The 15088-nt window shown below is 38.3% G+C and overlaps 1 protein-coding gene across 1 annotated transcript; it reads left to right on the top strand.

Annotated features, from left to right (window-relative positions):
- The first annotated feature begins 5807 nt into the window (after positions 1-5807).
- On the top strand, positions 5808-10371 carry LOC307028404 (E3 ubiquitin-protein ligase TRIM39-like). Its single transcript, XM_079663397.1, has 2 exons — positions 5808-5893; positions 7959-10371. Exon 2 carries the CDS (start codon positions 7961-7963, stop codon positions 9605-9607), a length of 1647 nt encoding a protein of 548 aa, XP_079519523.1. The 5' UTR covers positions 5808-5893; positions 7959-7960; the 3' UTR covers positions 9608-10371.
- The last annotated feature ends 4717 nt before the right edge of the window (positions 10372-15088 follow it).

Here is a 15088-nt window from a genome sequence, read left to right as displayed (position 1 = left end):
CAATAAAACATAGTATAAAATAGAATAAAATCAAGCACCGGTTACCCAAACGCCTGCCCAAACAGGAATGTCTTTAAATTCGTTATAAAGGGAGTCAACAGATTCTGCGGACCGTAGGTGTGCGGGCAGAGCGTTCCATACTTTAGGAGCCACGGCCTCGAATGCTCGATCACCGCGAGTCTTAAGGTGAGTGCGTGGGACAGACAGTCAATTGAGCATGTGTGACCTGAGTGGGCGGGCTGATGTATGGATGAATTAGGTCAGCCACATAAGCAGGAATCTGACCGTGCAATGCTCTGTAGGTGAGGGTGAGGATTTTGAACTGGATCCTATAGGCTACAGGGAGCCAATGAAGAGATCTGAGTATTGGGGTAATGTGGGACCGTTTATTTTTGTGAGTAATGTGTTCAGTGTTATTTCAGCTTACAGGAAACAAGTCTTAAAAACACAAAAGGAAAACTTGATGGCTTTCCGTATGTCAAGGATCAAAACCATTCTAAAAATACTGTAGACCTCAGCACTGAGTTCATTTTGTTTTGGTTGTTTTACACTACAGCGACACACTTCCACCACTTCCTGGTGTAATGGCGCAAAGTGTCCACTGGATGGACCCCAACACAAAGGAAAGATAAGCATGGAGTCACTGTACTGTAAACCAAACACTGATATATGTGGAGACACAGTTTTTGACAAACATGTACAGGATAACCTCTCATGTTGACCAAGGACAAATGGGTTTTTCCAATGGTCTTCAATGTAATAGTTCAACTATGACCATGCTACCTGCATATGTCTTTGTCAAGAGATTTTAGTTGGAGGCAAAAAATAATCCTGATGTTACAACAGTTTACATTTTTCTAACCACCCTAAAAATGCTTAACCTGTTTAGCCCGAGAGCGCGATTTTTTTTTCACGAAACTGTGTCTCAGGGCTTCTTAATATTTAAAAACCTATTAATGTGTCTTACCAGATTAACGGGAAGAAACTCAGCTAACTGACGATATGAACCATTTTTACCAAATCAAAACACAAGTCTCATAAGAAGCATCTAAATTAACCCTGATCGAAAAAATGCTAACGCACTTGGGACAGAACTCAAGGTAAAGATACCCTTATCACTTATTGTAACTGCACATACAAGATATCCAATTAAAACTGAGATTACACAGATTATATAGGTATTAGTATCATCACTGAGCGATCAGAACTCGCGACAGGGGAAGCAAACACAGACATCACAACACATAGCTTTAGCAAAACACGGAGATATGCTCACCTTCAGGGCCGTATCCACCATTGAGGTCACAGAGGTCCGGACCTCGGTAATTTTTTCCGAGCTGTGTATATAACTAAACTTGTGAAATAACTGCACTAAAAGGGATTCTTTGTAGTACTTCCATTTACTGACGATGGGGGCGCTGCATAACTACGTAGCCTCGATTAACGCAAACAGAAGAAGACGACATGTATCAACAAACCACCGCAGCCCGGACTTGTATCGGAGCAGCGGAGGAGTGATGAGGTATCTAGAGATCTGAGTCCAGCAGCTGCTAGTGTTTCTGTTCATCAGGACATCATATGACCAGCAGATCCTGTGTGAACGTACTACGTTAGTCAGTGGACGTCCGACAACATGCACACTAACTTATATTGTAGCTATAGGCTATACTTTGGTTTAAATTGCGTGAATTAACTAGCTAGAGAGCAAAAGTTAATTACATTCATCCAATGTCAGAAGGATTACCTTTTAACAAACGTTGTAATGCTTTTCTTTCATTTCAATTTGAGTAAAACATTGAAGATATAACATTGTATTGTTTTCTTTTTACACTGACTCAGATATAATGAAAACACTGCGTCAGTCGAAGCTCAGCTTTGGTAAGGAAGAGACAGGACAGGCAGAGAGAAAGAGAGAGAAAGAGAAAGTGATGGAAGTCAGGGATGAACTGCAGGTAAAGTCACACAAAAATTATGTAGGCTTAATAACCCCATCCATCCATCGATCTATCCATCTATAACGTAGTCTTCATTTACAATATAGACAATAGGCATACTTTTTAAACAACATACATCTACTGCAGTTATGATGTCATAATAACATACAATTGTATAAAACACAATTTGCTTACATCTTTTTTCTCTTTTGAGAATCAAACAAAACAGATTTTAAAAAAATAATGCAAACAAACAAGTGAAATTAACTAAATTGCTGAATTGTTTTAAGTCACTGGCAGGAGCAACAAGTGAGGAGGAGCAAAAAGTGAACAAGGAGGAAGAGATTGAACAAAGAGACAGAGTAGAGGACAGAGAGAGCGATGAACAGGAAGAGGGGGGGTGGGCGGTATACCCCCGAACCCCCCTAACATGTTTGGACCTCGGTATTTAGGAAATCACTCTCACTCCTTATTTGCTAATGTGTGTGTGTATGTGGAACCTCCCCTCGATTCCATTGGCTCTAGCGGTTAAAAAGAGATGTCAATCATCAAAATCGACCAAGGGGGGTCAGAGATATGTCAAATCCACCCAAATGACCCCAGAAGTGTTTTTTTGTTGCTAGATCTCTCTAAAACGGTCACATTTCTCTTGTTTTGCATCAATCTTAATACAGGGTAATTATATGTTGTAGTTTAGATTCCTAAAGCTTTTAGTCTACCATCCCATCATTCAAGGGTGGTTTTCACTATACAGTATGTCATCTTTTTTTTTTTGGACGGACACAATAATTAAAAATTTTTTACTGTGTTCAATCTGAATTTACTTTAAAATAAAAACATCTATATTGATTCTGACTGTTCTACATCCAACTCACAGATCCTTACTTTGAGAAAAAATATTATTAATGTTCCCCTTTTAGAAGGGAAGATATGTTCATTTGTTCAGGTAATGTCATTTTCGAGCCTGAGACCTGAAAAACAGGCTCAGGGCAGGAAAGCTATCCATCAATGATCCTAATTAACCAGGAAGATTTGTTGGGCTAAGGGTAGCAAGTGATATAAAGTATTCTTACTCTTCTGCTTCTCATAGAGTGCCTACAGAGCTCAGTGATTCGCTTTAACAAAATAAACTTATCTATAGTTACAGTAACATCTTCACCTCATGTGAAGTCAGGAAAACTCTGAAAGTTGAGAATCAAAATCCCTCTAAAAAGAGCTGCAGTAACAGGTAGTAGTTGAGAGGGATAAGACACATTGGTTTCTCTCAAAAGGAACCTAAAACTAACTGAGTTCATCAGGTTGGTAACACTTTATATTAAGGTACACAAATTCACCTTCAACTAGTTGTTAATTAACATACATATTGCAGTATATTGGCGATTTATTAATCATTATAAAACACTTATTAATTCCTCATTCTACATGACCGTAATCTACAAGTAATAGGCCATTAGTTGAGAGTTTTTCCTCAATAGAGTGCCACAGTGACGCGTCCTAAAACCCGGAAGTAAGCTTCTTCCGGTTCCCTCGACAAAAAAGCGATGCAATTTCTCCATAGGATCTTGGAAAATAGCTCGAAATAAGGTCTGTGGTTGACACACTTTTAAGAGATGGATCACGTTTTGTTCAGTCGGATCATCTCCACATGTCTACCCTACTTTTATAATTTTATAATCATAAATCTATCGATTAGGGATATGTCAGACTGTCTGACATATCCCTAATCGATAGATTTATGATTATAATATTGGACACAATCTCCTAAAGATACAAATAAGCTTCAGGACTCTGGGTGGGGCTTTTTCTATGGCAGCAGTTGGCATTTGAAGACTGTTGATGCTGGTAGATGTTGGACTGGCGAGTTTCGGCCTGTTTACCCTGGGAGCTGCGGGACAAACAGCCGTCAGCAACAGGAAGTCAAATATTGAGCAGAGCATATTAAGACCAAAACTCATGTACATCAACTTCCTTACAACTTAAATAAGCACTAATTAGACGGTTATTGAGGAAACACTCTCAACTAATGGCCTATTACTTGCAGAATATGTAGAATAAGGCATTCATATTTGTTTTGTTTTATTTAACTAATAAAGAGCCAATATACTGCTAATATGCATGTTAATTAACAACTAGTTGATGGTGAATTTGTGTACCTTAATATAAAGTGTTACCCAACATAATATTTTGATTCTCCTCTGTTTGAATAAATAATATACTATAGCCTATGAATTTTGATTGATGCAGCCATCCGACAACTTTCCTCTGTGGAAACTCAGCCTCTGGACGGGGCATTAACTTTGGCATCAGTTCACTGATATTTAACAACTGGTTTGTTTGGAGATGTCTGAACGATAAAGGAAGTTTTAGGCCTGTGTAGACTGCAAACAGTATTACAAAATGTTTTTCGTCCTACTTTCAATAAGCACACATTGCATTGATTATGTATCATTAGCGATTATCAGACTCAGAGTTTGTATTCTAAACTCATCTAGTTGGCAAAGCTTTTTGTTAATTGGTCCAGATGTGGGGACATCAAATGATCAGACTATCAAAGCTCCCTGCAACATGTAGACCTGTAACAATACAAGTCGACTAAACTGGTCTGTGATTTGAATCGGTAAACAGTTTCCTTGTTTTTTTTTTTTTAAATGACCAGTACAAACAATTGGAATCAGAAATTCACACATTAAAAACTTCAAATTTAAACTGGAACAGTATCCCCTTTTGCTTTTAAGCCAGGGAAAATGTGCACGTCACTTTAACCCTTGTGTTGTGTTCGGGTCTCCCGTGACCCGTTTCAAGTTCAAATGATATAATAACTACGCACTAGTTTTTTTATCGGAACAAGGCTTCATGATGTCCTCCACAACAGCCATATAAACACTACAAAACGGATTTTTACAATTTTAGCTAAGTTTGAAGGTCTCAAAAAAAAAAGTGTATAATTTGGTGTTCGGGTCTGGGAAGACCCAGCAGCATTGTTTTGAGTGACTCGGGGTCAAATTTGGCCCAATCAAGATTCATCTTTGACTTTCGACACCCCACCCCCTTCATCCACTGCAACAATAATTGTCAGTCTATTAAGTCTATCATAGTCAGATAAGCTTTATTATCCACTGTCTTCACTATAAGGAATATAATGAGCGAATATAATCAAACGTCTTACTTAAATATGTGGTGTGATGTGTTTTGGGGCCATAAAATAAAATTACAACTGGATTGTACAGTTGTGAATGCACAATAAGTTAGTTATGATGTAGTTAAAACAATATTTTCTTAGCTTAATGAGGAAATTTAACATGTTGTTATGTTTCCTAACAATCTCATCAATCGAGACCCAATATCTCACGAGGAAAAAGTGAGAACAGGATAACATGATTGCTTTAATTCAGGCAACAAAATGCCATAATGATCCATAAGGGATGCTGCCTGAGAGAAAACACTCTTCTTCCTTGTTATCATGACAACTAATGTTACATATTCAATGTCTAAAAGGCCTTTAGTTTATTTGATTGTATATAGATGTCTGTTTTAGAGTAGATACATATTGTACTTGTTGTATGGATGTGGATTATGTCGTCCCTGACATTTAACTGACATGTGTGTCCAATAAATGTAACTGAACTCTTCTGATTAAAGTAAAACCTGATCATAATAAAGATAAGAAACAGCTTGACACACCTGTGAAGCAGAGCCTTTGCTCCCTAACTATCAGAGAAAACCTGGTATTTCTCAATACCCATGCAGATCAGAGGGAGGGAAGCACCAGCTGCAGTGAGAGGAGGAGCTACACTGAAAAGAGGAGGGCTTACACGTCACACTCAGGAAACGAAAGTTAAGTTATTTAGAGAGGCAGCCACACTGCAGTCGAGACTAGTCTCTGTTTCTGTCTAAAGAAAATACAAACTGAGTTCATCAGATCTTTCTCAACAACACAGCAGAGTCTCTGTCAAACACTGGTGAGTACAGCTGATTATATTTACACTGTCAACAAGCAGGATTAACACAAAAGTTCAGCTCTACTCAGACGAAAACTCCATCCTTTACGTCCAACTTGTTTTTCTCTAACAACATAACCAGTATGTGACATAGAGTCCACTTTAAACAGTCTCTTTATATCAACTCTAAGTACTTTAGTAACTTGAAACTGAATCTCTGTTGTGAGGAGTTTTGATTCACTTCTGCTCTCCTGCTCTTATTAGATTTTGCTGATCACTTCCTACATAATGCTTTCACCCATTTCCTCTAGCTCAGGGGTGGCCAACCCGCGGCTCTCGAGCCGCATGCGGCTCTTTGCCTAGTTTCATGCGGCTCTTCAGTTCATATCGAGTTGTATATGTGTGAATTTGGGGGAGAGACACTGACTCCTGACTAGTGTTGCACGGTGTACCGATACTTGAAAGGTATACCGCGATACCCTGCCGTTAAAAACATTACAATTCCTCCGTTTCATTAGTATCGGTACTTTAAGAATGACGGGGGAAAGTACTCCGGTGAGAATGCGCCGTTTTATTAAGAGCCGTGTGTGTTCAGCGCTCTGATTCCACTCCCTGCACTGCAGCCGTGCCTGCAGTCCCGCCCCTCTCAAGCACGCTCAAGTGCCTCCCCTCTCTCGTGCACGCGCTAGCTACCAGAGCATGTGAGAAAACGAGAAGCATGGCTGCAAGTGGGAGTGCAACTGCCGCTGCGCCTCGGCTTGTTGACAAAAAAGACGCCAGAAGCGACATTTTGATGTATTTTAGCTATATCTCTGACAGTGAGGGCAAGCCTACGGACAACACGAGGCCTGTCTGTAAGACATGTATTAATTGTATTTAATAAGAATTTTTGTGATTTATTTTATTTATTGTTCTCATTGTTTAAAAGTTTTCGTTATGGTTCTGGTGTGAAATAAAGCACACTAATTACATTTAAGACTGTTTCCCTTTTTTAAAGAAAAGTATCGAAAAATAATTGGAATCGTAATTCTTGACTTGGTATCAAAACCAAAATGTTGGTATCGTGACAACACTACTCCTGACAGTTAAACCTGATATTTAGTAGGTCTGTTAAGTATTGAATGCTGATCATTCTGACGTAATTTGGCCGGTCAAAGTTGTTTGGGCTAGGATAAAATCGCTCCGTTACTTTCGTCCCGGCTCTCCCTAAGTGTGTATGTGTGGTGTCAGGTGTCAGTATGAGAGGATGACAGCGCGTCTAATTTTGATGTGGCCCAAGAGCCAATCACAATAATACCTGGATGCTGAGAACCAATCACCTTTGAGGGGGGGAAAACCTATCGTTGATGAAACACTATCCAGTGTTTCCCCTACCATTGTCTTGGAGGGGCGCCAACAGAGCCCCGCGCCCCCCCTGAAATTCAAGGTGTTTAAAAAATATATAGCCTATATATACTTTTTTTTTTTTAAAATATATATAGCACCAAATTACAAATCTATAACTACTGTCGATTTTCACATTGAACATGTGCTCTTTTATTAAATAAACTAAACGCTTTCATTTTAAGTTGTGAGTTTAGTGTTTTTGACCCTAAGAAACACTGATGCATTAATCAATAACAATAATCCACAGCTTCTCTCTCTGCTCCAGAGGATTTAAAAAATATATATCCCAATGCCAAAAAAATGCATCAGTGACGTGGTTGAAATCTTTTCTCCAGAAAATAAAAAACTGAAACAAGCGGTATCAGTGACTGTGTGTTTGATGTGGCTCTTTGCAGTAACATAGAAAAAATGTGGCTCTTAACCTCTGACTGGTTGGCCACCCCTGCTCTAGCTGTTTAAAAATAAAACATTTCCATTAGAGAAACAGTTGGAGGCTTTTAATTTGATGCAGCTAGAGGAAATGAATGGTTATGGTCACACAGTTAGAAGAGCAGTGTTATTTTTCAATAAAGAAATAATCAACAAAAACTATATTTTCATTGCTGTCTGGTTGCTCATGCTTCTTTCTTTAAAACAATATATAATATGAATTGATGATTGATGTTTCAAATGTTTTTTATTGTCTTTCTTGTGTGTATAGATATGGCTTCTGCAAGCTACCTGTCATCTGAAGATCAGTTTGTCTGCTCCATCTGTTTGGATTTGTTCACTGATCCAGTCGCCACATCATGTGGACACAACTTCTGTAAAGACTGCATCACTGAACACTGGGATAGAAGTGACAGGTGCCAGTGTCCCATGTGTAAAGAGGCTTTTAATACAAGACCAGATTTGAGGGTTAACACGTTCATCTCTGAGATGGTAGCTCAGTTCAGACAGTCGGCTCAACAGAAAGCCAGCAGCAGCAGCTCAGAGCAACAAGTCTTCAAAGCAGGAGAAGTTCCCTGTGACGTCTGCACTGAAACCAAACTGAAGGCCCTGAAGTCCTGCCTGGTGTGTCTGACCTCCTACTGTGAGACTCACCTGGAGCCTCACCTGACAATGTCAGGTCTGAAAAGACATCAGCTGATCGACCCTGTGGAGAACCTGGAAGACAGGATGTGTCCGAAGCACGATAAACCTCTGGAGCTGTTCTGTAAGACCGACCAGACATGTGTCTGTATGCTCTGCACTGTTTCAAACCACAAGATGCATGATGTGGTTCCTCTGAAAGAAGGATATGAAGGGCAAAAGGCAGAGCTGGCAAAGAAAGAGGCTAGAATTCAGGAAATGATCCAGAAGAGACGACTGAAGATTGAGGAGATCAAACACTCAGTTGACCTCAGTGAGAAAAAAGCATACAGAGAGAAAGCAGAAGGAGTTCAGGTCTTCACTGCTCTGAAGGAGTCTGTTGAGAGAAACCTGAATGAGTTCATCCAAACAATAGAAGGGAAGCAGAACATGAGAATGAAACGGGCTGAAGACTTCATCAAAGAACTGGAACAGGAAATCTCTGAGCTGAAGAAGAGAAGCTCTGTGGCGGAGCATCTCTCACGGTCTGAAGACCACCTCTACGTTCTCCAGGGTGTCCAGTCCCTAAACATCCAACACCCATCACCCACCAAGGACTGGACAAAGGTCAGCATCCCTCCATCATCATATGAAGGGACTGTGGTGAGAGCTGTGGTTCAGCTGGAGGAGACTTTCAGCCAAGAGGTGAAGAAGCTGCTTGAAGCTGAACTGAAGAGGGTCCAGAGGTACGCAGTGGATTTGACTCTTGATCCGGATACAGCACATCCTAAACTAATCCTGTCTGTTGATGGAAAACAAGTCAGCGATGGTGATGTAAGAAAGAATCTCCCAGACAACCCAGAGAGGATTTCTACGTGTACTTGTGTTTTAGGAAAGCAGAATTTCTCTTCAGACAGATTTTACTTTGAGTTTCAAGTTAAAAGAAAGGCCGACTGGGATTTAGGAATGGCCAGAGAGTCGATCAACAGGAAAGAAGCGATCTCACTGGGCCCAGCACATGGTTTCTGGACTATATGTCTGAGAAAGGGATTTGAGTATCAAGCCAATGATGATCCTCCAGTCCGTCTCTCTCTGAAGTCTCGGCCTCAGAAGGTGGGGGTGTTTGTGGATTATGAGGAGGGTCTGGTCTCCTTTTATGACGTAGATGCTGCAGCTCTGATCTACTCCTTCACTGGCTGCTCCTTCACTGAGAAACTCTATCCATACTTCTATCCTGGTGCTAAATGTGGCCGTAAAAACGCTGCACCTCTGATCATCTCTCCTGTCAGAGTCACCTAATCACTCATCTCATTTAATGTGTTGATTTGTTTTCATTCAAGGGAACAAACATCGGTATTTAGAGTATTTTCTACAAAATAAGTTTAATGTGGTGAATGATTTACATATGGTTTAGATTCTGTATACAACACATACGTGGATTCATTCATCTACTCAACAATCAAATAATGATCTCAACACTTTATCGTAACACATATAGAAAATATCTATGAACGTTGGATAAAGCTTTATTCATTTTAACTTTTAAAAAAGAGGTTGTTTCTAATGACGCCAAATTTGTCAAGCTATAGTTAGAATTGATAAAAACATTAAATGTTTTATATTTAATTGTGTCATGAAGCTTAATTTAAGAGAAAGGCTTATACATGCCTCTACTGTGTATTAAATACAATATCTGTAATAGTTATACTGCTAGAAAAATGAAGCTAAATAATATGATAAATCCTCATTTGTGTCAAAAATGGTTTGGTTAATAACTGTTTACTTGTATATTTACATGCCAGGTGTTATATTGATTACTGGTCAAATGGCTTATGAATGAAAGACATCTGTAAATATGTGATTGTGAGTTAAAAACATTAAAATAAACTGCATTTTGAACACAAGTTCTGAAGTTTTAACTCATCATGCATAAACAAAACCCTCTTTTTCTTATACTTTGAAAAAATGCCTTATCTCCAAGCACATTTTTATAATCACTGAACTCAACAAGAACTCAATGTGAAACAGATTAAATATGTTGTCTTTCATCCAAGATAACAATCTTCACAAGCACAATTTTAAATAAAAAATCAATATACTAATTTCAAGGTCACTGGTCTTTGTTGTTTGTCTGAGTAATGTGTTCAGTGTTATTTCAGATGACAGGAAACAAGTATTAAAAACACAATAGGAAAACTTGATGGGTCTCCGTATGTCAAGGATCAAAACAAATCTATAAATCAGGCAAGATTTAAAAAAACATGGCAAATAGCCTTTTATTTTATTTTATATTTCAGTGGTTCAAATCTCAGTATACAGTATATATATTTTAAGGTAAGCAGGATTACATGTTAGCTGATTTTAGATTCTAAACAACAATAACTGCTGTTTTATGTGTTGTTCGAAGTTATGCATGAAACATCTCCTCACATTTTCATAAGGCCTTTCAAGTCAGATTTTAAAAAAGTCAGTAAATGGTATTGCAAAAATAGTACTCTGCTATTTAATGCAAACTTAACAGGATAATACCTTATAGTCCTCAGCACTGAGTTCATTGTGTTTTTGTTGCTGTTGTTGTACTACACTATAATGACACACTTCCACCACTTCCTGGTGTTATGGCACAGAGTGTCCACTGGATGGAGCACAACACAAAGGAAAGATAAATGGAGTCACTGTACTGTAAACCAAACACTGATGAGGAGACAGAGTTTGTGTTAAACATGTACAGGATAACCTCTCATCATGACCAAGGACAAATGGGTTTTTTCAATGGTGGTCGATGTAATAGTTCAACTATGACCATGCTACCTGCATATGTCTTTGTCAAGAGATTTTAGTTGGTGGCAAAAAATAAGCCTGATGTTACAACAGTTTACATTTTTCTAACAACCCTAAAAATGCTTAAAGGCATCCATCAATGATCCTAATTAACCAGGAAGATTTGTTGGGCTAAGGGTAGCAAGTGATATGAAGTATTCTTACACTTCTGCTTCTCATAGAGTGCCTACAGAGCTCAGTGATTTGCTTTAACAAAATAAACTCATCTATAGGTACAGTAACATCTTCAACTCTAAAGGTTGAGAATCTAAATCCCTCTAAAAAGAGCTTCAGTAACAGGTAGTAGTTGAAAGGAATAAGACACATTGGTTTCTCTCAAAAGGAACCTAAAACTAACTGAGTTCATCAGGTTGGTAACACTTTATATTAAGGTACACAAATTCACCGTCAATTAGTTGTTAATTAACATGCATATTGCAGTATATTGGCGCTTTAGTAATCATTATAAAACACTTATTAATTCCTTATTCTACATGACCGTAATCTACAAGTAATAGGTCATTAGTTGAGAGTTTTTCCTCAATAGAGTGCCACAGTGACGCGTCCTAAAACCCGGAAGTACGTTTCTTCCGGTTCCCTCGAAAAAAAACAATGCAATTTCTCCATAGGATTTTGGAAAATAGCTCGAAATAAGGTCTGTGGTTGAAACACATTTAAGAGACGGATCACGTTTTGTTCAGTCGGATCATCTCCACATGTCTACCCTACTTTTATAATTTTCTAATCATAAATCTATTGATCATAATTAAATCTATCGATTAGATTTATGATTCGAAAATTATAAAAAAGGTTAGTAAGTGCCTTTTTAACTTTTTTTATAGTTTCACTCCGTTTGAATGTCAGATAAGTCAATAAAGGAGCATGGCTGCTCATTCCCTGGCTCTCAAAAGAGTTTGGCTGGCTGTTTAATCTATGTTCACACTGAGACAGTAAAACACATAGGGAGAACAGTACAGCTATTGTGTAAGTACATACACGCAGGTCACACAGTATGATCACAAATACATAAACTGTTAAAAATCAGTTTTTGTTAAAAAGTACAGGCTGCATATGTGTTCTCAGCCTTGGAGAAACTTGACATGTTTTGGGATGTGTCTGAACCTCTCTTTAGTTGTTCATTAATAAAACAGATATTTCAACGTGAGCCTACTTTGTTCATGTACTGTTGAGGTTAATTTCAGTAGTTGTGTGCTATCATGTATTTACAAAGTGTGAAAAGGAGGCAACTTTAGAATAGGGAACCTGTTCAGGTCAATTAGAGTCAAATTACTAGCTTATTGGTTAGGAACAAAACTTGACTTTAAAATAGGGAACATATCCTTAGATAGAAATACCTCATTTTGAGTTATTTTGACTTAATTAACACTTATAGTATCATGTCTTGTTACATAAGAACAGATCATATTTGTTAAGTGTTATTATGGGAAAATTACTATTCTTGTGGTACAACTGCCTTATTAGGCCCATATTGAGCAGAGCATATTAAGACCAAACCTCATGTACAACAACTTCCTTACTTGCAATAAGTAAGCACTAATTAGAGGGTTATTGAGGAAATCTCTCAACTAATGGCCTATTAATAATTGTTTTATAATGACTAATAAAGAGCCAATATACTGCTAATATGCATGTTAATTAACAACTAGTTGATGGTGAAATTGTGTACCTTAATATAAAGTGTTACCCAATATAATATTTTGATTCTCCTCTGTCTGAATAAATAATATACTATAGCCTATGAATTTTGATTGATGCAGCCATCCGACAACTTTCCTCTGTGGAAACTCAGCCTCTGGGCGGGGCATTAACTTTGGCATCAGTTCACTGACATTTAACAACTGGTTTGTTTGGAGATGTCTGAACGATAAAGGAAGTTTTAGGCCTTTGTAGACTGCAAACAGTATTACAACATGTTTTTCGTCCTACTTTCAATAAGCACACATTGCATTGGTCATGTATCATTAGCGATTATCAGACTCAGAGTTTGTATTCTAAACTCATCTAGTTGGCAAAGCTTTTTGTTAATTGGTCCAGATGTGGGGACATCAAATGATCAGACTATCAAAGCTCCCTGCAACACGTAGACCTGTAACAATACAAGTCGACTAAACTGGTCTGTGATTTGAATCGGTAAACAGTTTCCTTGTTTTTTTTTTTTTAAATGGCCAGTACACACAATTGGAATCAGAAATTCACATATTAAAAACGTCAAATTTAAACTGGAACAGTATCCCCTTTTGCTTTTAAGCCAGGGAAAATGTGCACGTCACTTTAACCCTTGTGTTGTGTTCGGGTCTCCCGTGACCCGTTTCAAGTTCGAATTATATAATAACTACGCACTAGTTTTTTTTATCGGAACAAGGCTTCATGATATCCTCCACAACAGCCATATAAACACTACAAAACGGATTTTTACAATTTTAGCTAAGTTTGAAGGTCTCAAAAAAAAAAAAGTGTATAATTTGGTGTTCGGGTCTGGGAAGACCCAGCAGCATTGTTTTGAGTGACTCGGGGTCAAATTTGGCCCAATCAGAATTCATCTTTGACTTTAGACACCCCACCCCCTTCATCCACTGCAACAATAATTGTCAGTCTATTAAGTCTATTATAGTCAGATAAGCTTTATTATCCACTGTCTTCACTATAAGGAATATAATGAGCGAATATAATCAAACGTCTTACTTAAATATGTGGTGTGATGTGTTTTGGGGCCATAAAATAAAATTACAACTGGATTGTACAGTTGTGAATGCACAATAAGTTAGTTATGATGTAGTTAAAACAATATGTTCTTAGCTTAATGAGGGAATTTAACATGTTGTTATGTTTCCTAACAATCTCATCAATCGAGACCCAATATCTCACGAGGAAAAAGTGAGAACAGGATAACATGATTGCTTTAATTCAGGCAACAAAATGCCATAATGATCCATAAGGGATGCTGCCTGAGAGAAAACACTCTTCTTCCTTGTTATCATGACAACTAATGTTACATATTCAATGCCTAAAAGGCCTTTAGTTCATTTGATTGTATATAGATTTCTGTTTTAGAGTAGATACATATTGTACTTGTTGTATGGATGTGGATTATGTCATCCCTGACATTTAACTGACATGTGTGTCCAATAAATGTAACTGAACTCTTCTGATTAAAGTAAAACCTGATCATAATAAAGATAAGAAACAGCTTGACACACCTGTGAAGCAGAGCCTTTGCTCCCTAACTATCAGAGAAAACCTGGTATTTCTCAATACCCATGCGGATCAGAGGGAGGGAAGCACCAGCTGCAGTGAGAGGAGGAGCTACACTGAAAAGAGGAGGGCTTACACGTCACACTCAGGAAACGAAAGTTATGTTATTTAGAGAGGCAGCCACACTGCAGTCGAGACTAGTCTCTGTTTCTGTCTAAAGAAAATACAAACTGAGTTCATCAGATCTTTCTCAACAACACAGCAGAGTCTCTGTCAAACACTGGTGAGTACATCTGATTATATTTACCCTTAAACAAGAAGGATTAACACAAAACAGCCATTCTCAGGAGAAAGCTCCACCCTTTTCGTCCAACTTGTTTTTCTCTAACAACATGACCATACATATGATATAGAGTCCACTTTAAACAGTCTCTTTGTATCAGCTCTTAGCAGTGGCGGCTGGTGGAAAATATTTTTGGTGGCGCTATGGAAGTGGTGACCAAACCATACTAGGGCGGTCCGGGGGATCGTCCCCCGGAAATATCTTTTGAGAAATGACCCCTTAAATTATGACTTCTGGTTATGTTAGAGGGGGGGGGGGGCTTAAAAATACGAGATAATCCATAATCTTCAGTGTGGTTAGCTATGAATCTTCCAAAACTGTGCAACAGTACAGTAGGCCCACACAAACAGAACACTGGTGCTTTGGGAACACTCAAATTATTATTGTGTGTGTGTGTGTGTGTG

Source organism: Notothenia rossii, assembly GCF_949606895.1.
Source record: "Notothenia rossii genome assembly, chromosome: 1".
Lineage (NCBI taxonomy): Eukaryota > Metazoa > Chordata > Actinopteri > Perciformes > Nototheniidae > Notothenia > Notothenia rossii.
This window is presented reverse-complemented; position numbering and strand designations above follow the sequence as displayed.